A 24,272-nucleotide genomic window follows, 5' to 3' on the forward strand; every position below is an offset into this window, starting at 1 on the left:
AATTTTGAGATAGCCATTTAGTTCATCATAGTTGAAAGACCGAATAACTGAGCCTTTAGATATAACTTGACCCCCATTCCCCACAACCCCAGGGGAAAGGTCCTTAAGTTATAAACTTTGCCCATTGTTTACTTAGTATTTGCTATTGGGAAGTATGCATACATTTTCGGGGGGAGGGGCTAATTTTCTGCTGGTGAGTTTACACAGGGGAATTTTTAATCCATGGGGAGGGAAGTTCCCAAGGTGGTGAACTTTTCAGGGGACATTTTTACAGTGGAGGAATTTGCCATAATTCCTATACAAAATTGTTTTTATGTCTTGCTTTTTCTTTTCTGTCTCAGTTCTACACGTGGAGATGTTACGGTTAATTGTTCGGGGTAAATTTTCACCGGGATTCAGTTGTCTAGAGGATAATTCTTTGGGTTGGGGTGTTTCTCTTTGGAGCTGCAGCCAGATTTCCTGACATCATTTAAAAGACGATCGGAAATAAATAGAAACAATCAAGTTTCTTCAACTAAAAGCAAGGAGCAATATTAAAACTTAAAACGGACATAAATCATTACGTATATGAAGGGGGTTGCTTCATCCTCAACACCTCGCTCTTTACGCTAAAGTCTGGATTTCGTCCCAATTCTTTAAGAACGACTTCTGAAAAACAAGGGTCGTTTAATTAGAATAATAAGAACCCTTTTTAAAAATACTAAAAAAAACTTAGCGCAAAGAGCGAGGTTTTGAGGAGGGGATAACCCCCTTCATATAAGTAATAATTTCTGTTCGTTTTACTGTTGCGCCTTACTTTCAGTTGAAGAAACTTGTTTTTTATTTATTTATTTATTAATAAAATGAATAAACAGTATCTGTATAAAGATTTTTTTCAATGCAATGTCATTACAGTTTTGACACGCCCTGGATTCTGGGATAGGACGTAACACCTTCCTTTTTATCTCCTTGCTACAGGTCGAATTTTTTTTTTATCTATTTTGAATTTGTATGACAACTTATGGGCTGTTAGATTTTTGTTTCTGGATTTTTTTTCCTTATCGTACAAATGGGAGAATTCCAAGAGCGCTCCAGATGTTTTTCATTTATTTTATGGAAACAGATTTTCTTTAATAACTTTCATTTTTGCCCATATGCAATGATAATTTTCTAACTTATTTAATCGAGGCCTTGTATTATTGTCTGCTGCTTCAAACGTGTTATTGTAACTTGGTGGTTAGGGATAGTCAGACTAATCCTTAGAAAAATCTCACTCAATTTAGGTAGAGAATAGAATGTTTTTAATTTGCTTGCACTAATGTTGTTTTTTATTTGTTATGTAAATATACATAATTTTTGTCATCATTTTTTTTCCGGATATTTCTTGTTAACATTTATATGCTTTCTGATGTTTTATACTTTGTTTAGTGCAGGTCGATCTTCTATTTTCATCGTATTGCATGTTCATTTCATTATGTATTTTTGATTACTTTTGTACCTCTGTGTGGGTAGGGTGCTATGATGCTATATCGCTAAGGATGAACTGCGGGTCAAATTTTTGGACAAAAACGGTTTAGGCACTGTAGCTCAAGAAAATACCCCCGCTGAAAATACCCCCCTGAGGAAAAATACCTCTCCACAGAAAACACCCCCTCCCCCCGAAAAAAAACCGCTCCCCGCGGAAAATATCCCCCTCGGAAAATACCCCCTTGAGGAAAATACCCCCCTGTGGAAGTTAAGTCTTTCCAAATTTGAGAATTTCATTTGAGCTTTTTTTTCCGTAGGGAGAAGGAATTTTTGTACTTATGTATTATACGCCACTCATTCATGTTTACGATGTGTAAAACTCGAGAACAAACCAGTTTCTTCGTTAGTCTCTTTCAGCTTTGCGCGACACTATTGACAAATACAAGTAACAGAGCAGATGGGAAATTAATAATTTGGGCTAGGCCTATATATTTACATATAGGGGGGGGGGGGTAAAGTAATTGAACAGTTTGAAGTCAGAAACATTTCTTACTTAATAATATGCAGAATAATTTTACCTAACACGTTTTGGATGCAGACCCGCTATACTTTACTCCTTCCCCCTACATATAGCCCAAATTTGTTTCTAAAGTAACGAAGAAACTAAAGAAAAACCCGTTCGTTCTCGAGTTTTACGCGTCGTAAACTTGAGGGAGTGGCGTATAATGCACAAGTACCGGAATTTTTCATGGAGGGATAGCCGGATTTCCCCGAAATATTTAAAAACGATCAGAAATTAAATTTTAAAAAACAAGTTTTTTCAACTGAAAATAAGAAGCAACATCAAAACTTAAAACGAACAGAAGTTATCAAACAGTTCATGGTAACGAACTGTAAGTAAGGAGCGACCCGGCTCAATAGTAACTGAAACTCTGAAAAACGGAATTTTGAAATCAATAGATACATCAAAAGAATCAGATTTTTATGCTGGTTTCAAATATATAAGCTTCATCAAAGTTAGTCCTACCCAATAAAAGTTGGGGATCGCATGAGAAAATTTACCTGATTTTCGAAAAAGGAGGAAACACCCCCTAAAGTTATAAAACCTTAATAGAACCATCAGATTCAGCGTATCAGAGAGCCCTACTTTAGAGGTTTCTAGCTCCTATCTGAAAAAATGTGGAACTTTGCATTTTTTGCCAGAAGAAAGATCACGGATGCGTGTTTTTTTCCAGGGGTGGTCATGTTGACCCAGTGGCCCTAGAATATTGCGATAGGGGTCATCCAAACTGAAATTAAAAGTTCTAGTGCCTTTTTAAAGTGACCAAAAAAAATTGAAAGGCAACTAGGCCCCCCCACGCTCATCTTTTCCCCAAAGTCTCCCGATCAAAATTTTGAGATAGTCATTTTGTTCAGCATGGTCGAAAATATAATAATTATGTCTTTGAGGATGACTTAATCCCCCACAATCCCCGGGGGAAGGGCTGCAAGTTATGAACTTAGTAGAGTAGTACCTTCCATTTCTATGGGACATATAGATAAACGTTTCTACGGGACGTATACACCTTTTCAAAGAGAGTGAGTATCCCCATGCATATAGGTAATACTTCTACGGGACGTATACACCTTTTCAAAGAGAGTGAGTATCCTCTCACATGGCATTATACTTCTACCGGTCCTATAGGAAGACATTTCTACCGGTCCTATAGGTAAACATTTCTACGAGACGTATACACCTTTTCAAAGAGAGTGAATATCCTCTCACATGGGCTTATACTTCTACGAGACATATAGGAAAACATTTCTACAAGACATTACACCTTTTCAAAGAGAATATTGTAGCTATGGAATCCGGTTAATAACCTGTAGCTTAAAGGTATCTGAGATCTCGCCCCAGTATCGCATACACTATTAGAGATATCAAAATGGTATCTCATTTGCATTAAGCTAACTTAATTTGCGAAAAGGTATTCCATTTGCACAACTCTGCTCTGTTTGAATTGTCGCCGACAATGGGTCAAAAATGACATGTTATCACTGCTAAGCCTTTTGTTATTGCTAGAGGATTACCCAATTCACTTCTTAGTGTTAACTGACAGAGTTCCAAATATAAACATTTTGATAAGCAGACAGGTTTTTTTTGTTATTAGTAAGAATTTCATAAGAATGTACGTCGGGACACTACAATCAGAATTGTTTTATTGACAGTTAAAAAGAGTAAATGAGATTTGAGAATTTGAGTGTAGTATTTTCGAATTTTATCCTATTAAGGGTTGACTTGAAATAAAAATGTTTTAACAAGAAATGGCTGAAGAGTGTTTTGAAGGAGATGGGGTGATTGTGTACTCTATAATACACAAGTGATGTTTTGGACAGTGTTGTCAATTTAAAATAGTTTAGAAATAAAAAAATTTAACAAGAAATGGCTGAAAAGTGTTTTGAGGGAGATGGGTTGAGTGTGTACTGTATAATACACAAGTGACGTTTGGACAGTGTTGTCAGTTTTAAAGTCTTAGTTTTTAATGGTGCTCCTTATCTCTAGTTGAATGGTTATTTGGGCGAAACCGTTTTTAGACATTTTAGGGAATTATTTCGGCTAAACAGTTAGAGACATTTTAAAAGATGATTTTAGAAGATGTTTTAGAAGAGGATTTGAGGGTGAAACTCTGTGGTCATTATAATACTCAAGTTGTATTTGAAGAGTGTCGTGAGGTCCCCTACCACAACCCCAAAGGGTCCTCCTACCCCAACCCCAAAGCCCCCCCTCCCCCATCTTTTTTGCCACCCTTTTTAATTTGCGCATTTTGAGACAAAAGGATCCCCCCCACTTATGGCTCCCCTTCCCACCATTAGTGTTTTGTCATTGTTTACCTTGTCACAGTTACATTTTCATGATTTTTCAAAGTTTATTTTGAATTTCATCCGTTGAAATGCAAGTTGGAATATTTCAGTAGTGTTTTGTCATGGTTTACCTTGTCACACTTACATTCTCTTGATTTTTAAAAGTTCATTTCGAATTTCTTTGGTTGAAATGCAAGAGTTGGAATATTTCAGTAGTTTTTTGTCGTTGTTTACCTTGTCAGAGTTACATTCTCTTGATCTTTCAAAGTTCACTTTGGTTTTTATTCATTGAAATGCAAGAGTTGGAATATTTCAGTAGTTTTCTGTCGTGGTTTACCTTGTCACAGATACATTCTCTTGATTTTTCAAAGTTCATTTCAAATTTCTTTCATTGAAATGCATGAGTTGGAATATTTCAGTAGTGTTTCGTTATGCTTTACCTTGTCACAGTTACATTCTCTTGATCTTTCAAAGTCCACTTTGGTTTTATTTCATTGAAATGCAAGAGTTGTAATATTTCAGTTCATGGTTTACCTTGTCACAGTTACATTCTCTTGATTTTTCAAATTTCATTTCGAATTTCTTTCATAGAAGTGCAAGAGTTGGAATATTTCAGTAGTGTTTTGTCGTGGTTTAGCTTGTCACAGTTACATTCTCTTGATTTTTCAAAGTTCATCTCGAATTTCTTTCATTGAAATGCAAGAGTTGGAATATTTCAGTAGTGTTTTGTCGTGGTTTACCTTGTCACAGTTACATTCTCTTGATCTTTCAAAGTTCACTTTGGTTTTATTTCATTGAAATGCAAGAGTTGGAATATTTCAGTAGTAATCTGTCGTGGTTTACCTTGTCGCAGATACATTCTCTTGATTTTTCAAAGTTCATTTCGAATTTCTTTCATTGAAATGCAAGAGTTGGAATATTTCAGTAGTGTTTTGTTAGGATTTACCTTGTCAGGGTTACATTTTCTTGATTTTTCAAAGTTCACTTTGGTTTTATTTCATTGAAATGCAAGAGTGTGAATATTTCAGTAGTATTATATTGTGGTTTTCTTTGTCACAGAATTGTTTACTATGTCACAGTTACATTCTCTTGTTTTTTCAAAGTTCATTTTGAATTTCTATCATTGAAATGCAAGAGTTGGAATTTACATTTCAGTACTGTTTTGTTACGGTTTACCTTGTCACAGTTACATTCTCTTAATTTTTCAAAGTTAATTTTGAATTTCTATCATTGAAATGCAAAAGTTGGAATATTTCAGCAGTGTTTTGTTGTGGTTTACCTAGTCACAGTTACATTCTCTTGATTTTACAAAGTTCATTTTTTGTATTTATTTGCAGGAAAAAAAAGAGTTAGAATATTTCACTAGTGTTTTGTCGTGGTTTATCCTGGCATTGCTACATTTTCTTGATTTTTCAAATTTTATTTAGAATTTATTTATTTAATATGCAAGAGTTGGAATATTTCAGTAGTGTTTTGTTATGGTTTACCTCGTCAGAGTTACATTTTCTTGATTTTTTCAATGTTCATTTCGAATTTCATTTATTGAAATGCAAGAGTTGGAATATTTCAGTAGTGTTCTGTCGTGGTTTACCTTGTCACACTTACATTCTCTTGATCTTTCAAAGTTCACTTCGGTTTTATTTCATTGAAATGCAAGAGTTGGAATATTTCAGTAGTGTTTTGTTTTGCTTTAGGTTGTCAGACTTACATTCTCTTGATCTTTCAAAGTTCACATTGGTTTTATTTCATTGAAATGCAAGAGTTGGAATATTTCAGTAGTGTTCTGTCGTGGTTTACCTTGTCACAGAAACATTTTCTTGATTTTTCAAAGTTCATTTTGAATTTCTTTCATTGAAATGCAAGAGTTTGATTATTTCAGTAGTGTTTTGTTGTGCTTTATCTTGTCACAGTTACATTCTCTTAATGTTTCAAAGTTCATTTTGAATTTCTTTCGTTGAAATGCGAGAGTTGGAATATTTCAGTAGTGTTTTGTCATGGCTAACCTTGTCACGAATATATTCTCTCTATTTTTCAAAAAGTTCATTTGGAAATTCTATCATTGATTTACAAAAGTTTGGGTATTTCAGGAGTGTTTTGTCGTGGTTTAACGTGTCACAGTTACATTCTATTGATTTTGCAAACATAATTTTGGACCTCTATCGTTAGAATGGAAAAATTGGAATATTTCAGTAATGTTTTGTTGCGGTTTACCTTGTCAAAGTTACATTCTCTTAATTTTTCAAAGTTCATTTTGAATTTCTTTCATTGAAATGCAAGAGTTGGAATATTTCAGAAGTGTTTTGTCATGGTTTTGCCTTTCAGAGTTGCATTCTCATGATTTTTCAAAGTTCATTTTGAATTTCTATCATTGAAATGCAAGAGTTGGAATATTTCAGTAGTGTTTTGTCGTAGTTTACCTTGTCACAGTTACATTCTCTTGATTTTTCAAAGATCATTATGGTTTTGTTTCGCTGAAATGCAAGAGTTGGAATATTTCAGTAGTGTTTTGATGTGGTTTACCTTGTCACAGTTACGTTCTCTTAATTTTTCAAAGTTCATTTCGAATTTCTTACATTGAAATGCAAGAGTTGGAATATTTCAGATGTATTCTGTCGTGGTTTATCTTGTCACAGTTATATTCTCTTGATTTTTCAAAGTTCACTTTTGTTTTATTTCATTGAAATGCAAGAGTTGGAATATTTCAGTTGTGTTTTGTCGTGGTTTACCTTGTCACAGTTACATTCTCTTAATTTTTCAATGTTCATTTTGAATTTCTTTCTTTCAAATGCAAGAGTTGGAATATTTCAGTAGTGTTTTGTCGTGGTTAACCCAGTAATACTTACATTCTCTTGTGTTTTCCAAGAAGCCTAAGGTTTTCCTTGGACGAAATAGAAGATGCGGAATCTTTCAGTAACATTTGATCTTGGTTCAGCTAATAAATGTTACGATCTCTCAATTTTTAAAAGTTCATTTCATATTTCTTTAATTTAAATTAAAGAGTTGGAAATATTTCAGTAGGTTTCTGTCGTGGTTTACCTTGTCAAAGTTACATTCTCTTGATCTTTCAAAGTTCACTTTGGTTTTATTTCAGTGAAATGCAAGAGTTGGAATATTTCAGTTGTGTTCTGTCTTGGTTTACTTTGTCACAGATACTTTCTATTGATTTTTCAAAGTTCATTTTGAATTTCTTTCATTGAAATTAAAGATTTGAATTATATCAGCAATGTTCTGTTGTGCTTTCCCTGTCAAAGTTAACCTCTATTCAGCTTTCAAATCTTATTTTTAACTTTATTCATTAACATACGAGAGCTGGAATATTTCATTAGTGTTTCGTCGTGTTTTACTTTGTCAAAATTAAGTGCTTTTGATTTTTCAAAAAGTTCATTTTGAATTTCTTTCATTGAAATGCTTAGAGTTGCCTTATTTCAGTAGTGTTTTGTCGTGGTTTACCATTTCACAGTTACATTCTCTCGATTTTTCAAAGTTCATTTTGGATTTCTTTCGCTTAAATGCAAGAGTTGGAATATTTCAGTAATGTTTTGTTGCGGTTTACCTTGTCACAGTTATATTCTCTTAATTTTTCAAAGTTCATTTTTAATTTCTATCATTGAAATGCAAGAGTTGGAATATTTCAGTAGGTTTTTGTCATAGTTTAGCCTGTCACGTTGCATTATCTTAATTTTTCAAAGAGCATTATGATTCTATTTCGATGAACTGCAAGAATCGTAGCATTTCAATAGTTTTTTGACCTGGTTTAGCTTGTCGAAGTTACTTTCTTTCAATTTTACAATGATCATTTTGTTTTCCTTTCTTTTAAATGCAAAAGTTGTAATATTTCAGTAATGTTTTGTTGTGGTTTACCTTATCAGAGTTACATTCTCTTAATTTTTCAAAGTTCATTTTGGATTTCTTTCGATGAAATGCAAGAGTTGGAATATTTCAATAGTGTTTTGTCGTGGTTTACCTAGTCACAGTTACATACTCTTAATTTTTCAAAATTCATTTTGGATTTCTTTCGTTGAAATACAAGAGTTGGAATATATCAGTAGTGTTTTGTCATGGTATACTTTTTCACAGTTACATTTTCTTGGTTTTCCAAAGTTCATTTGGATTCCTTTTATTGAAATGCAAGATGTTGAACATTATAGTAGTGTTTTGCCGTAGTTTACCATGCCACTGTTACATTGTCTAGATTTTTTTATGTTCATTTTGTATTTCTTTCGTTGAAATTCAAAAGTTGGAATATTTTAGTAGTTTTTTGTCATGGTTTAAATTATCAAAGTTAAATTATCTGAATTTTTAAAATTTCATTTTTAATTTATATAGTTGAAATTAACGAGTTGGAATATTTCAGTAGTGTTTTGTTGTGGTTTACCTTGTCATAGTTACATTCTCTTGATTTTTCAAAGTTCATTTTGAATTTCTGTCGTGGAAATGCAAGAGTTGGAGTATTTCAGTAGTGTTTTGTCATGGTTTACCATGACACAGTTACATTCTCTTGATTTTTCAAAGTTCATATGAATTTCTTTCATTGAAATGCAAGAGTTGGATTATTTCAGTAGGGTTTTGTTGCGGTTTACCTTGTCACAGTTACATTCTCTTAATTTTTCAAAGTTCATTTTGAATTTCTATCATTGAAATGTAAGAGTTGGAATATTTCAGTAGTGTTTTGTCGCGGTTTACCTTATCACAATTACATTCTCTTAATTTTTCAAAGTTCATTTTGAATTTCTTTCCTGGAATGTTCTGTCGTGGTTTACCTTGTCACAGTTACATTCTCTTGATTTTTCAAAGTTCACTTTGAAAAATTAAGAGAATGTAACTGTGACAAGGTAAACCATGACAAAACACTACTGAAATATTCCAAGTCTTGCATTTCAATGATAGAAATTCAAAATGAACTTTGAAAAATTAAGAGAATGTAACTGTGACAAGGTAAACCGATACAAAACACTATTGAAATATTCCAACTCTTGCATTTCCAGGAAAGAAATTCAAAATGAACCTTGAAAAATTAAGAGAATGTAACTGTGACAAGGTAAACCATGACAAAACACTACTGAAATATTCCAAATCTTGCATTTCAATGAAAGAAATTCAAAATGAACTTTGAAAAAATCAAGAGAATGTAACTGTGACACGGTAAAGCATTCTCTGACACGTTAAACCACGACAGAACACTACTGAAATATTCCAACTCTTGCATTTCAATGAAATAAAACCAAAGTGAACTTTGAAAGATCAAGAGAATGTAACTGTGACAAGGTAAAGCATAACAAAACACCACTGAAATATTCCAACTCTTGCATTTCAATGAAAGAAATACGAAATTAACTTTGAAATAATAAAGAGAAAGCATCTGTGAGAGCATAAGCCACAATAGAACACTACTAAAATATTCCAACTCTTGCATTTCAATGAAATAATACCAAAGTAAAGTTTCAAAGATCAAGAGAATATAACTGTGACAAACTAAACCACTACAAAACACTACTGAAATATTCCAACTCTTGCATTTCAATGAAAGAAATTCGAAATGAACTTTGAAAAATCAAGAGAATGTAATTGTGACAAGGTAAACCATGACCTGAAATATTCCAACTCTTGCATTTCAATAAAATAAAACCAAAGTGAACTTTGAAAGATCAAGAGAATGTAACTGCGACAAGGTAAAGCACGACAAAACACTACTGAAATATTCCAACTCTTGCATTTCAATGAAAGAAATTCGAAATGAACTTTTGAAAAATCAAGAGAATGTATCTGTGACAAGGTAAACCACGACAGAACACTACTGAAATATTCTATCTCTTGCATTTCAATTAAATGAGATCAAGGGGAACTATGAAAGCTCAAGAGAATGTAACATTTACAAGCTAAATCATGACAAAAAACTACTGGAATATTCAAACTCTTGTATTTCAATGAATGAAATTCGAAGTGAACTTTGAAAAATTGAGATAATCTAACTGTGACAAGGTAAACCATGACAAAACACTACCGAAATATTCCAATTCTTGCATTTCAACGAAAGAAATTCAAAATGAACTTGGAAAAATCAAGAAAATGTAACTGTGACAAGCTAAACCACAACAAAACACTACTGAAATATTCCAACTCTTGCATTTCAATGAAAGAAATCAAAAATGAAGTTTGAAAAATTAAGAGAATGTAAGTGTGACAAGATAAACCATGACAAAACACTAATGAAATATTCCAACTCTTGCATTTCAACGAAACAAATTCAAAATGAACTTTGAAAAATCAAGAAAATGTAACTGTGACAAGGTAAACCATGACAAAACACTAATGGTGGGAGGGGGAGCCATAAGTTGGGGGGGGGTCCTTTTGTCTCAAAATGCGCAAATTAAAAAGGGGGGCAAAAAAAGTTGGGGTAGGGGGGCTTTGGGGCTTTGGGGTAGAAGGACCCTTTGGGGTTGGGGTAGGGGACCTCACGACACTGTTCAAATACAACTTGTGTATTATAACGACCACAGAGTTTCACCCTCAAATCCTCTTCTAAAATCATCTTTTAAAATGTCTCTAACTGTTTCGCCGAAATAATTCCCTAAAATGTCTAAAAACGGTTTTGCCCAAATAACCATTCAACTAGAGATAAGGAGCACCATTAAAAACTAAGACCTTAAAACTGACAACACTGTCCAAACGTCACCTTTCTGTTATACAGTACACACTTAACACATCTCCCTCAAAACACTTTTCATCCATTCCTTGTTAATTTGTTTTATTTCTAAACTATTTTAAATTGACAAGACTGTCCAAAACATCACTTGTGTATTATACAGTACACAATCACCCCATCTACTCGAAAACATATTTCAGCCATTTCTTGTTAAAAATTTTTATTTCAAGTCAATCCTTAATAGGATCAAATTCGCAAATACTACACTCCAATTCTCAAATCTCATTACCTCTTTTTAACTGTCAATAAAACAATTCTGATTGTAGTGTCCCGACGTACATTCTTATGAAATTCTTATTAATAACAAAAAAAAACCTGTCTGCTTATCAAAATGTTCGCATTTGGAACTCTGCCAGTTAACACCCAAAAGTGAATTGGGTAATCCTCTAGCAATAACAAAAGGCTTAGCAGTGATTACATGTCGTTTTCGACCCATTGTCGGCGACAATTCAATCAGAGCAGAGTTGTGCAAATGGAATACCTTTTCGCAAATTGAGTTAGCTTAATGCAAATGAGATATCATTTTGATATCTCTAATAGTGTATGCGATACTGGGGCGAGATCTCAGATACCTTTAAGCTACAGGTTATTAACCGGATTCCATAGCTACAATATTCTCTTTGAAAAGGTGTAATGTCTTGTAGAAGTATTACCTATATGTCTCGTAGAAGTATAAGGCCATGTGAGAGGATACTCACTCTCTTTGAAAAGGTGTATACGTCTCGTAGAAATGTTTACCTATAGGACCGGTAGAAATGTCTTCCTATAGGACCGGTAGAAGTATAATGCCATGTGAGAGGATACTCACTCTCTTTGAAAAGGTGTATACGTCCCGTAGAAGTATTACCTATATGCATGGGGATACTCACTCTCTTTGAAAAGGTGTATACGTCCCGTAGAAATGTTTATCTATATGTCCCATAGAAATGGAAGGTACTACTCTACTGAACTTTACCCAATCTTTACATATAGAATTGGCTATTGGGAAGTATACAGACGTTTTCAGGGGGGATTTTTTCTGGTAGTGGGGGGGGGTCTGGGGTTACGTGGGAGAATCTTTACACGGAGGAAGTGTTCATGGGGGAAGGGACATTGCTATGAAGGGGCGCCGAATTTCCCAGCCTTATTTAGAAAAACGATCAGAAATTGAATAAAAAACACAAGCTTTTCAGCTGAAAGTAAGGAACAACATCAAAACTTAAAGCGAACAGAAATTATTACGTATATGATTGGGTTCGCCCCCTAGTCAATACCTTGCTCTTTGCGCTAAAGTTTTTTTTAGTCATTTCATTAGAGCTATTTATTCTAATTAACGGCCTTTTTGATTAAGGGGTCATTTGTAAAGCATTGGAACAAATTCGAACTTTAGCGTAAAGAGCGAGGTATTGACTAGAGTGCGAACCCCGTAATGAACGTATTAAAAATATCTGAATATAGAATTTCGTTACGTAAGTTAATTCATAAGTTACGTATATCTATTACTCATAAAAACGTTCATAAATAAAATTAAACAACTTTCGAGAAAGCCATTTAACCAAAAAAAAAGTAAATTAAAATGGAAATTTCGTTTTAACTATTCATTTACGGTGAGCCAAATTCAAAACCTGCATTAATTCAAAAACTTTCAGAAATTAAATGAAAAGAAACAAGTTTCTTTAACTGAAAGTAAGGAGCGACATTAAAACTTAAAGCGAACAGAAATTATTCCGTATATGGAAGGGACTGTCCCCTCCTCAACGCCCCGCTCTTTACGCTAAAGTTAGACTCTTTCTCACAGCTCTATTTTTTTTAGACTATGAAAAACTTTAGCGTAAAGAGCGAGGGGTTGAGGAGGAGACAGCCCCTTTCATATACGGAATAATTCATGTTCGTTTTAAGTTTTAATGTCGCTTCTAACTTTCAGTTAAAAAAAAAACTTGTTTTTTTTTATTTAATTACGTATATGAAAGGAGTTTTCCCTTCCACAAGACCTTGGTCTTTACGCTAAAGCTTTGACTTTTTGTCCTAATTCTATAAGAACAATTCCTGAAACACAATGGCCTTTTAATTAGAAAAATAAGCTTTATTCTAAAATTATATAAAATAAAACTTTAGCGTAAAGAGCGAGGTCTTGAGGAGGAGGTAACTCCTTTCATATACGTAATAATTTATGCTCGTTTTGAGGCTGCTCCTTTCTTTTAGTTGAAAAACTTGTTGTTTTTTTATTTAATTACTTACAGATAGTATTTGTTAATGGAAAACATACGGAACAAGTTTTTTAAAGAAAAGTAAAGAGCCTCATTAAATCATAAATGAGTAGAAATAAAGTCAAATAATCCTCAAAGTAAAAACTATGGAGTCTGATAAAAAAATGATATAAAATATGTTTTCCTATGAAAAAGACTATGTCAATAAAAATGAACAGAAATTAATTTAAAAAAACTTTTTCTACAAAATAAATTTGTCAAAGAATAGTAAAGAGCTGCGTCAAGTAAATAATGAGTAAAAATAAATTCAAAGGATTTTCCAAGCGTAAAACTACCACAAATCGTAATCAATAAATGAATTAAATCCTAAAAGAACAGAAATTACAATAAATAACTGATTCAAACTCAAAACAAGCAAAAATTAACATGTATAGAGCTGACAACCCTCACACTTCCTTAAGACTAGAACATAATTTGCACTTTACTAAAAACAAAATACATTTTAAATGTTTTCATTGTTAAATAAAGAAGTATTAAGACTATAAGGAATAAATATCAGAATATCTATATCAAACTAGACAATACACGTTTTTTTTTTTTTTTTTTTTTTTTTTTTTTTTTTTATATATATATATATATATATATATATATATATATATATATATATATAGAAAAGTGCAAATTATTTTCTGGTCTTAAGAAGACATGGGTGTTGTTAGCCTTACTCGTTTTAATTTTTGTTCGTTTTGAGTTTGACTAGGTTATCTATGGTAACTTCTGTTAGTTTAATATTTCATTTATGTATTAATGGAGATTTGTGGCAGTTTTACACTTGGAAAATAAGAAAAGCAAACTCTTAGAATTTGACAACACTTTCGTCCATAAAAACTTAGACAATAAGAATTTGTTGGTTCCCAAAGTCAACTATCCTTTGAAGGATAGCTGAACCTTCTTAAAATTGTTGGTGCAATATGTTTTAGCTTAATTTTACACACCAAAAGTATCTTAAAAACTTAGAAAAAAACGCAAATCCATTTGTGTTGAAAAGACTTCCATATGAACTTCTGTAATTTTTGGCAGTAGCGGGCGCCAAATAAAAAAAATTGGAAAAGAAAAAAATGTAGGTGAACAAACATCCAAATTAAGCTAAAACATATGGTAGGAAGGCTTAGCTATCAGAGGCTACGCTATAGCGTTACATATAGTAAAGGCCATACGGCTCCAATGTTTTATTATTTATTATTATTTTTTCCCAGAGGCACTTCATATGGAAGGGGTCGTCGTAGAAACTTCAAAAACGAATCATTCGTTAGGAAATCGAGAGTTCTAGGGCCCTTTTCAATAGTCGAAAGTGGTTGGAGGGCAACTAGCCCCCCCCACGCCCATCATTCCCCAAAACACATCCAATCAAAATTTTGAGATAGCCGTTTTGTTCAGCGTAGTTGATTTCCAGATAGAAAATATGTTTTGAGGAGGACACTCCCCCACAACCCTTAGGGCAAGGGTTTTATGTTATGCCCTAGGAGCATATAAGGTTTTTATAGAAAGCGTTGTCCTAGAAACTTCAAAAAAGGCTCATTCGATTGGAAATTCAAAGGGCTAGTGCCCTTTGTAATAGTTGAAAGTGATTGGAGGGCAACTAGGCCCCCCACGCCCATAATTTCCCCAAACACATCCAATCAAAATTTTGAGATAGCAATTTTTTTTTCACCGTAGTTGGTTTCCAGATAGAAAATATGTTTCTGAGGAGGACACTCCCCCACAACCCTCAGGGCAAGGGTTTTAAATTATCCCCTGGGGCATATAAGGTTTTTATAGAAGGCGTTGTCGCAAAAGCTTCAAAAAAGGCTCATTCGATTGGAAATTGAAAGGGCTAGTGCCCTTTTTAATAGTCGAAAGTGATTGGAGGGCAACAAGCCCCCCCCCCCCAATGCCGATCATTCCCCCAAAAACATCGAATCAAAATCTTGAGATAGCCATTTTGTTCACCGTAGTTGATTTCCAGATAGATAATATGTTTTTGAGGAGGACACTCCCCCACAACCTTCACGGCAAGGGTTTTAAGTTATGCCCTAGGGGCCTATAAGGTTTTTATAAAAGGCGTTGTCGTAGAAACTTCAAAAAAGGCTCATTCGATTGGAAGTTCAAAGGGTTAGTGTCCTTTTTGATGGTCAAAAATGATTTGAGGGCACTTAACCCCCCAACGCCCATCATTCCCCCAAACGCATCCAATCAAAATTTTGAGATAGCCATTTTGTTCAGCGTAGTTGATTGCCAATAGAAAATATGTTTTTGAGGGGGACAATCCCCCACAACCCTTAAGGCAAGGGTTTTAAGTTATATCCTGGGGTCATATAAGGTTTTTATAGAAGGTGCTGTCGTAGAAAATTCAAGAAAGGCTCATTCGATTGGAAATTCAAAGGGCTAGTGCCCTTTTGAATAATCAAAAGTCATTTCAGGGCAACTAACCCCCCTCTCACGCCCCTCTTTTCCGCAAACACATCCAATCAATATTTTGTGACTGCCGTTTTATTAAACGTAGTTTTAAGTTCTAGAAATTAGGTCTTTGAGGATGACAACTCCTCCACAGCCCTCAAGTTAAGGGTTGTATTTTATGCCCTGGGAGCATATAAGGTTTTGTATAGACAACTTTGTCGTAGAAACTTCAGAAAGGGCTTATTTAATTTGAAATTTAATGGCTAGTTCCCTTTTTAATAGTCGAAAGTCATTCTAAGGCAACTGACACCCCTTCCCCGCCCACCATTTCCCCAAACACATACAATCAAAATTTCGATATAGCCATTTTGTTCAAAGTAGTTGAAAGTTTTGGAAATTATATGTTTTAGCAGGACACTCCCCCACAGTCTTCAGTGGCAAGGGATATAATTTTGCCCTGGGGGCATATATGGAAGGAATGCTCGCATAAACTTCAAAGAGGGCTCATTTGATTGGAAATTGAAAGTTCTAGTTCACCTTTTAAGCATTAAAAGATATTGGAGGGTAACCAGCTTTCCCCTCAAACCCTTTTTCCCAAATGCATCCAATAAAAATTTTAAGATAGCTATTTTGTTAAAAATAGTTCAAAGATCATATAACAAAAATTCCGGTCTTGACACAACCCCACAGGGCCCGGGGGCAGGCGTTTTAAGTTATGCCCTGGGGGCATATATGGGTCTTATGGAAGAAATACTCGTATTAACTTCAAAGAGGGATCATTTGATTGGTAATTGAAAGTTCTAGTTCACTTTTTAAGATTCAAAAGAGATTGGAGGTCCCCTAGCCCCCCCCCTGCGCCCTTTTTCCTCAAACCAATCCGATAAGAACTTTGAGATAGCTTTTTTCAAATAGTTCAATGACCATATAACGAAAACTCAGGGGTCAACACAGCCCCCAAGGGCCCGAGGGCAGGTGTTGTAAGGTATGCCCTGGGGAATATATGGTTATTATTGAAGGGATGCTCGTAAAAAATTCAGAGATGGCTCATTTGATTGGAAATTGAACTTTCTAGTTAACTGTTTTAGAGTCAAAAGAGATTGGAGGTCAACCAGCCCCCGCCCCACTACCCTTTCCCCTCAAATGCATCCAATAACAATTTTGATTAAGTTAAAAATTTCTCAAAAGTCAGATAACAAAGTTATCAAAGTTATCTGTAAGTTATGCCCTGGGGCAAATATTGTTCTTATGAAAGGGATGCTCGTATAAACTTCAGAGAGGGCTCATTTGATTGGATATTGAAAGTTCGAGCTCACTTTTTAATAGTCAAAGGGATCCGAGGGCAGCTAGCCCCCTCCCCCATGCCTTCTTTTTCAAAAACCATCGGATGAAAATTTTGAGATAGACATCTTGTTAAAAATAATTCAAAGGTCGGATAAGGAAAAATCCGGTCTCAGTAGAACCTCATGGGGCATAGAGGAAGGCGTTTGAGGTTATGCCCTAAGGGCATTTAGGGCTTTCATAACAGATATTTTTATAAAAAATATAGAAAAGGCTAACTTTAATTGAAATGGAACCGTCTAGTTTCCTTTTTAAGAGGTGATATAGTTAAGGTAGCCCCCCAGCCGCTTTTATCCCCAAACCCGCCCGCGCCAAGTTTTGAGACTGCCCGTGTTTTGGAAATTCTTCAAAAATTAGATAAAAAAACACCCCCCCCCCAGAGCCCGCGGGATAGGCGTTGTAAGTGTTGTCCTGGGGGCGTATATGGTTTTTATGAAAGGGATGCTCGTATTTCAGAGGGGCTCATTTGGTTGGAAATTGAATGTTCTAGTTCAATTTTAAGAGTCAACTAGCCCCCCCCCCCCCACACACACACCCTTTTTTCCCCAAGCCCATCCGATAAAATTTTTATAAAAGCTATTTCATTAAAAATAGTCTAAAGGTCAGATAAGAAAAATTCCTGTGTCGACGGAACCCGCCAGGGCCAGGAGGCAGGCGTTATGAGTAATGGTCTAGGGGCATATACAGTTCTTATGGAAGGGATGCTCGTATAAACTTCGGAGAGGGCTCATTTGAGTTGAAATTGAAAGTACTTGTTCTCTTTTTAAGAGTCAAAAGAGACCAGAGGGCAACTAGCCCCCCCCCTCCTTCACGCCTTAAATGAATCAGAAAAAATTTTTTAGATAGAAATTTTGTTTAAAATAGTTCAAAGTTCTGATAAAAAAAAATCTCCGGTGTTGACACAGCCCGCCAGGGCCCGGGGTTGGCATTGTCAGTTATGCCCCGGGAGCATATATTGTTGTTATGGAAGGGATGCTCGTATAAACTTCCTAGAAGGCTCGTTTGATTGGACATTGAAAGTTGTAGTTCACTTTTTAAGAGTCAAAAGTGATGTGATGGCAGCTAGCCTCCCCCCCCACTCCATTTATTTTTTCCCAGAGGTACTTCATATAGAAGGGGTCTTCATATAAATTTCAAAGGGGGATGATTCCATTGGAAATTGAGAGTTCTAGTGCCCTTTTTAAGAGTCAAAAGTGATCAGTTGGCAACTGCCCCCCCAAGCCCTTTCCCCCAAATATATCTGATAAAAAAATTTGAGGTATCCATTTTGTTAAAACTAGTTCAAAGATCATATAACAAAAACTCCTTTACGTATGGTCATTTCTTTAAAAATAGTTCACAGATCAGATAAGAAAAACTCCTGTGTCGACACCCCCCCCCCCCTCCCAGGGCCCGGGCCGGCGTTGTAACTATCTCTCTGGGAGAATATGTGGTTCTTATGGAAGGCAGGCTAGTATAAACTTCAGAGAGGGTTCATTTTAATGGAAGTTAAAAGTTTTAGTTCATTTTTTCAGAGTGAAAAAAGATCTGAGGGCAACTAGCCCCTGCCGCCCTCCACGCCTTAGGGTTTATTGGATGGATAAACCCATCCGATAAAATTTAAGTTGACCATTTTGTTAAAAATAGTTCAACCATCAGATATTAAAACTCCGGGGTCGACACAACTCCCCAGGGCCCATGGACAGGCGTTGTAAGTTATACTCTGGGGATTTATATGGTTCTTAAAGAAGGGATACTCATATAAACTTCAGAGAGGGCTCATTTGATTGAAAATAGAAAGTTATAGTTCACTTTTAAAGAGTCAAAAGAGACCGAAGCTTAATCTAGTTCCCCATGTCCTTTTTCCCCAAACCCATCCGATAAAAATTTAGAGATAGCAATTTTGTTAAAAATAGTTCAAAAATCAGATAGTAAAAACTCCGAGGTTGACACAAACCCATTTTTTCAATTTGATATATTGTTACTTTGATATCAGTTTTGATACTTTGATGAATATTTGATTCTTTTTAAGTTTGATTTTGAAATAAGGAATTTTTAAAAACTTTTTTGCAATCAAAAACGAAAAAAAAATAATTAAAAAAAAATTTCCGAAAAATAAGTTTTTAAAAGAAAAGTAAAGGCCTTTTTAAACTTAAGCTCACCAGATACAAATGCCTTTTAAATTTCAAACTCAAAACGACCAGAAATTACTACTAAAGAATGAATGAAACCGAAAACGAACAAAAATTAAATAAACAATCATAGCAAAAACATACAACAAGTAATAATATAAATGGATAAATAGATCTTAAAGCGAGTAATGCTTAGATTGAATATGAATATCAAGCTTAAAAAAAAAAAACATTTTCCTATTGAAGTATAAATGAAACTTAAAACGAACAGAAATTAAATAAACAATCAATGCAAATAAACATACAATGGATATTAATGTAAATTAATAAATAAATCTTAAAACGAGTGAAACTTAAATTGAATACACAGCAAATCAAGCTTGAAACGAACAAAAATCACCACAAACAAGAGTTTGGGTATGACCTCCTTCTCTGATTGTAAAAGTCTAAAACCTACTGCGTCATTGGCGCTTTACTGTAAACTATATGCGTCTTGAACAGTCTTGGAAAGTATAAACAACATCAAATATTTGACTTATAATGATATTAATTTTTGAAAGATCCATCAGTTCAAGAATTTATTTCACTGTAATTATATTTTTATTTTCAATACTCAAGAACTGGAAAAGAAAATATTTGTAATATAATCCGTTTTCAGTTAAGCGCCAATGCCGCAGTAGGCTTTTGGCTTTTATTTACAGTTAGGAAAGGAGGCAGTATCCATACACTCATTTGTAGGGAAAATATATTTGTATATAACAATTTCAAAAAGAGCTAATAAATTACACTGAATATTTGATGTATAATGATATTAATTGCTGAAAGCTCATTGGTTCAAAGTCTTACTATAATTTTAATGTTTATTTTCAATATTAAGTACAAAAGAAAATATTTGTCGTAAAATTGGTATTCAGTAAAGTGTCAATGACGCAGAAGGTTTTAGACTTTTACAGTGAGAGAAGGAGGTCATGCCCAAACTCTTGTTTGTAGTGATTTTTGTTCATTTCATGCTTGATTTGCATATTCAATTTAAGTTTCACTCGCTTTAAGATTTATTTATTCATTTACATTAATATATATTGTATGTTTGTTCGCATTGATTGTTTATTTAATTTCTGTTCGTTTTGGGTTTCATTTATACTTTAATAGTAATTTCTGGTCGTTATGAGGTTGAATTTTAACAGGTATTTGTATCTCCTGAGCTTAAGTTTAAAAAGGCGTTTGCTTTTCTTTGAGAAACTTATTTTTCGGAATTTTTTTTTTAAATTAATCCTTTGAAAGGATAGTTGGCGTTGGGAACCAACAAACTCTTATTTTTTAAGTTTTTACGGACGAAAGCATTGTCAAATTCTACGAGATAGTCTTATTATCTTCCAAATGTAAAACTACCTCAAATCACCCTTAATAAATAATTGAAGCTCAAAACTAACAGAAATTACAATAGATAACCTAGTCAAAGTCAAAACGAGCAAAAACTAAAAGGAGTAGGGCTGACGACCCCCATGTCTTCTCAAGACCAGAACATACATTTTTTTAAAAAGAAAACAATAAAACAAATAATCGCGTATTGTCAGATTGATATACATATTCTCATATCTATTCCTTATATATCGTCTTGAGTTTGAATCTTTTATTTATTGTAAGTTCTGTTCGTTTTGGGTTTAATTCATTTATTTATGGTGATTTGCCTTATTTTTACGCTTGGAAAATTATTTGTATTTATTTCTACTCGTTTTTGCTGAACGAGACTCTTTACTATTCTTTGACCTACTTGTTTTGTGAAAAAGTTTTTATGTTAATTTCTGTTCATTTTTTATTGACATAGTCTTTTTCATAGAAAAAAAAACAACATTTTATATTGTATTATTTTTTTCTATTAGACTCCATAGTGTTTACTTTGAAGATTATTTGACTTTATTTCTGCTCATTTTTGGTTTAATAATGCTCTCTACTTTTCTTTAAAAAAAAAATTATGTTTCCAATTAACAAATACTATCTGTAAAAAATTAAATAAAAGAAAACAAGTTTTTGAGCTGAAAGTAAGGAGTAACATCAAATTTTAAAACAAAATGAAATTATTACGTATAAGAAAGGGGCTGCCTCCTCATCAAGGCCTCGCTGTTTACGTTAAAGTTTTTTTTTTAGAATTCTAAATCAAAGCTTATTGTTCTTATTAAACATTTCAGGAATTAAAGAACGGAATCGTTCTTAAAGAATTGGGACAAAAAGTCAAAACTTTAGCATAAAGAGCACAGCCTTGTGGAGGGGGAAACTCCTTTCATATACGTAATAATTTCTGCTTGTTTTAAGTTTTGGTGTTGCTCCTTAATTTCAGTTGAAAAAACTTGTTTTTTTTTAATTTAATTTGATCGTTTTTAAATAATAATATTGGGAAATCCAGCTGTCTCTCAGTGAAAAATTCTGTTACTTGTGTATTATATGCCACTCACTCAAGTTAAGGATTATGTTCATTATGTAATTTTTAGGGTATTATTTTTCTGCTTTCCTACGATTTTCGTAAATCAAAGAAAAAAGACAATTTTGATATCATTCCATATATCATATTCAATTCTATCCATCTGCCAAATTATATTTTTGAAATTTGGTGTAGAAGGTTTTTTAGATTAAAAATGCGCTGGAAATTGATTAAAAATCGTTGAAAAAAGGGCCGTTTCCCTATTTTTTAAGTAAGTTTAGAATGTTCCCAAACAGAAATTGTGAGTAATATCATAATTCTGGCTCGGTGAATGGATAGATCTGCAACTAATGAATCCAATGATATAAGCATTTTGTTCTTTTTGTGCAAGTTACAACTGCAAGATCGTCGTAAAACTGCGTTTTTCAGCGTGGACATAAACCTTAACGATGTGTAAAACTCGAGAATAAACCAGTTTCTTCGTTACTTTAGAAACAGATTTGGGTTATATATTTGCACGTTAGGGGAGTAAAGTAAAGCAGGTCTGGATGCAAAATGTGTTATGTATAATTATTCTGAATATTATAAAGTAAGAATTGTTTTCTGACGAGAAACTGTCATAATACTTTACCAGTGTTTGTTTTCCAGTGTTTTTGTTTAGATTGACATTGTTAGATTGTTTTATTTTATTGCTTTCTTTTATTTTTTTATTGCTTTATTATTTTGTTGCTTTGTTTTATTATATTGCTCTTGGCGCAACTTTGTTAGTTGCAATTTTATTAGTTTTGATTATATGTGGTGCAACTATTAGCCTAAATTAAGAATTGAACTGGCCCTAAAACCGAACCTAAAAATACCTAATGCAATAAAAGCTGCAACTTTATTAGTTTTTATTATATGTGGTGCAATTTCATTTGCATTTTAATCCAAAGAGAAATAAATGTTTCTTTAATATAGATGCGTGGACACTAACGTCAATATTACTAATGCGACCGAACTGGATAATAGTTGTTTCATTTGGACTGACAATATTACGACATCCTGTAAATCTTGGAAATATGATACTAAGTACTACGGAAATACAATTGTTACTCAGGTTAGTATCATTTTTATGCTGTTGCAATAATAAATTAATTCTTTGCATTAGCAAACAATGCTACGGAATCATAATTTTTATTGTGACTTTTACAAAATCGTACATGACGAGTTAGAAGATTGAAACGCAGTACATGCGAGATTTAAGCCACCCACAATTCAGCCTAGGAAAAGGCTATAGGAAAACTAGCTTAACCCAGAAATATATGCCCATGGAAAATCCAACTGACACGTAATTCAACTCATATAAAATTCAACCCACCACAGTTTTTCCCAAGCATAACTTAACGCGGTAAACTAAATTCCAAGACGAATTTAGCTCACAAAAAATAGACGGTATTCAGCCTCGCATAACTCAACCCTTCCCTCTTGACGGGCCAAGATGACTCGCTTCATTGGATAATTCAAAGCTTTTACCCTTGTAAGGGATTAACGCTTTTCTCGTAACATCATTTCTCCTGTCAGGCTATTTTTCACTGTCTCTTGACAAGATGTCCGACAGACAAATTGTGCTTGAGTCAAAGTTTCATGGATTACCGTTGGTTGAAAAGTTTTGAGTTGAGTTCTGTGTGGCTAGAATTTTGTGCTGGTTCGTTTGGCATGGGTTGAATTTCGTCCTGGTTGAGTTTCTATTGGCTGACCATTGGGTTTGTGTTGAATACTGCTATCTGACATAAAATATAGTCCCCTCTCCCTTCTTTTGATAATTATAATTTGAATTTAATTACACATACGATATAATCAGTATTTTGGCTATTTAGGTTGCTGGATGGTCACAAAAGATATCAATGAGATAATCAGCATATCAAGCCACTAATACGCATTTTCAACCCTAGAAAACGAACCTAGTGATACTTTCAGATCTAAATGTCACCCATTGATTAGAATGGCTATAGTTGATGGAAAGAAGGTATTCCTGCCGTCAGAAGGCCACTTAGCAGAGGTAAATAAGAGGAAATAACATTTTTTTAAGGATGAACTACTCTCATAATCAGGTAAGATTACTGAAATCAGATTTCTGTGTAATAAAAATCGAACAACTATTCAAAAGAGCCAGTAACTTTCAGTATAAAAGCAGCAAAAATGGGATCTTAATTTGTATCAACAATCTTGGAAAGAAAAACGAACAATAAGGTTCCGGATGGAAGAAACCTAATTTTGTGAAAGACGTCTGTCGCTCAAATTTTGGAGTGAGTGTTTCGGACGGTCTAGAAAGGACTAATCATCAGTAAAGCTCTACATTATACAAGATTAAAGGTTTGAAAACATGTTCAAATCTTGAGTGATTTCGAAACAACGAGGGTAAGTAATTCCGCCTGTCTGACAAATTTTCTAATTTTAAACAAGCCCTTAATTTATTTTTAAGTTGGGCTTCAACATTCTTGGGACTTGGGGTGAGCCCCCACCCCACCCCCAAAAAATCTGTTGAAGTGTCTACTCATATAGTTGGATAATAAGAGATATAAGACCGAATTAAGCAATGTAGCAAATTGCGTCGAATCATAGAATTGCTCTCTCAAATAAAACAATCAATTTGACATAGATCTCAGGCTCGGTTCTGACAGCAGTGCCGAATGTATTGTCGCCAGTGAAGGTAACTAGAGTGTCCTCATCTATTGATGGTGATCAAGGCTGTGTCCAGGGGGATGACTTACCAGGTTTGAAACCCCCTCTCCACGATATTTCTGTCAAACCGGTAA

The 24,272-nt window shown here is 34.0% G+C and overlaps 1 protein-coding gene across 3 annotated transcripts in view; it reads left to right on the forward strand.

The window, feature by feature from the left end:
• The window catches only part of LOC148941447 (organic cation transporter protein-like), a 128,075-nt gene that overhangs the window by 46,234 nt on the left and 57,569 nt on the right, over positions 1-24,272 (forward strand). The window contains exon 3 of one of the 3 annotated variants that reach the window (XM_089104382.1): positions 22,435-22,573. In XM_089104382.1, the coding sequence (XP_088960508.1) occupies positions 22,435-22,573 (139 nt within the window). Of the gene's footprint in view, positions 1-22,434; positions 22,574-23,335; positions 23,568-24,272 lie in introns of those variants that run through there. The other 2 variants (XM_089104383.1, XM_089104384.1) reach the window with 2 other exon arrangements.

Source organism: Artemia sp. Qi Xiang Cuo, chromosome 18 (genome assembly GCF_049724085.1).
Source record: "Artemia sp. Qi Xiang Cuo chromosome 18, ASM4972408v1, whole genome shotgun sequence".
In the NCBI taxonomy this organism is placed as follows: domain Eukaryota; kingdom Metazoa; phylum Arthropoda; class Branchiopoda; order Anostraca; family Artemiidae; genus Artemia; species Artemia sp. Qi Xiang Cuo.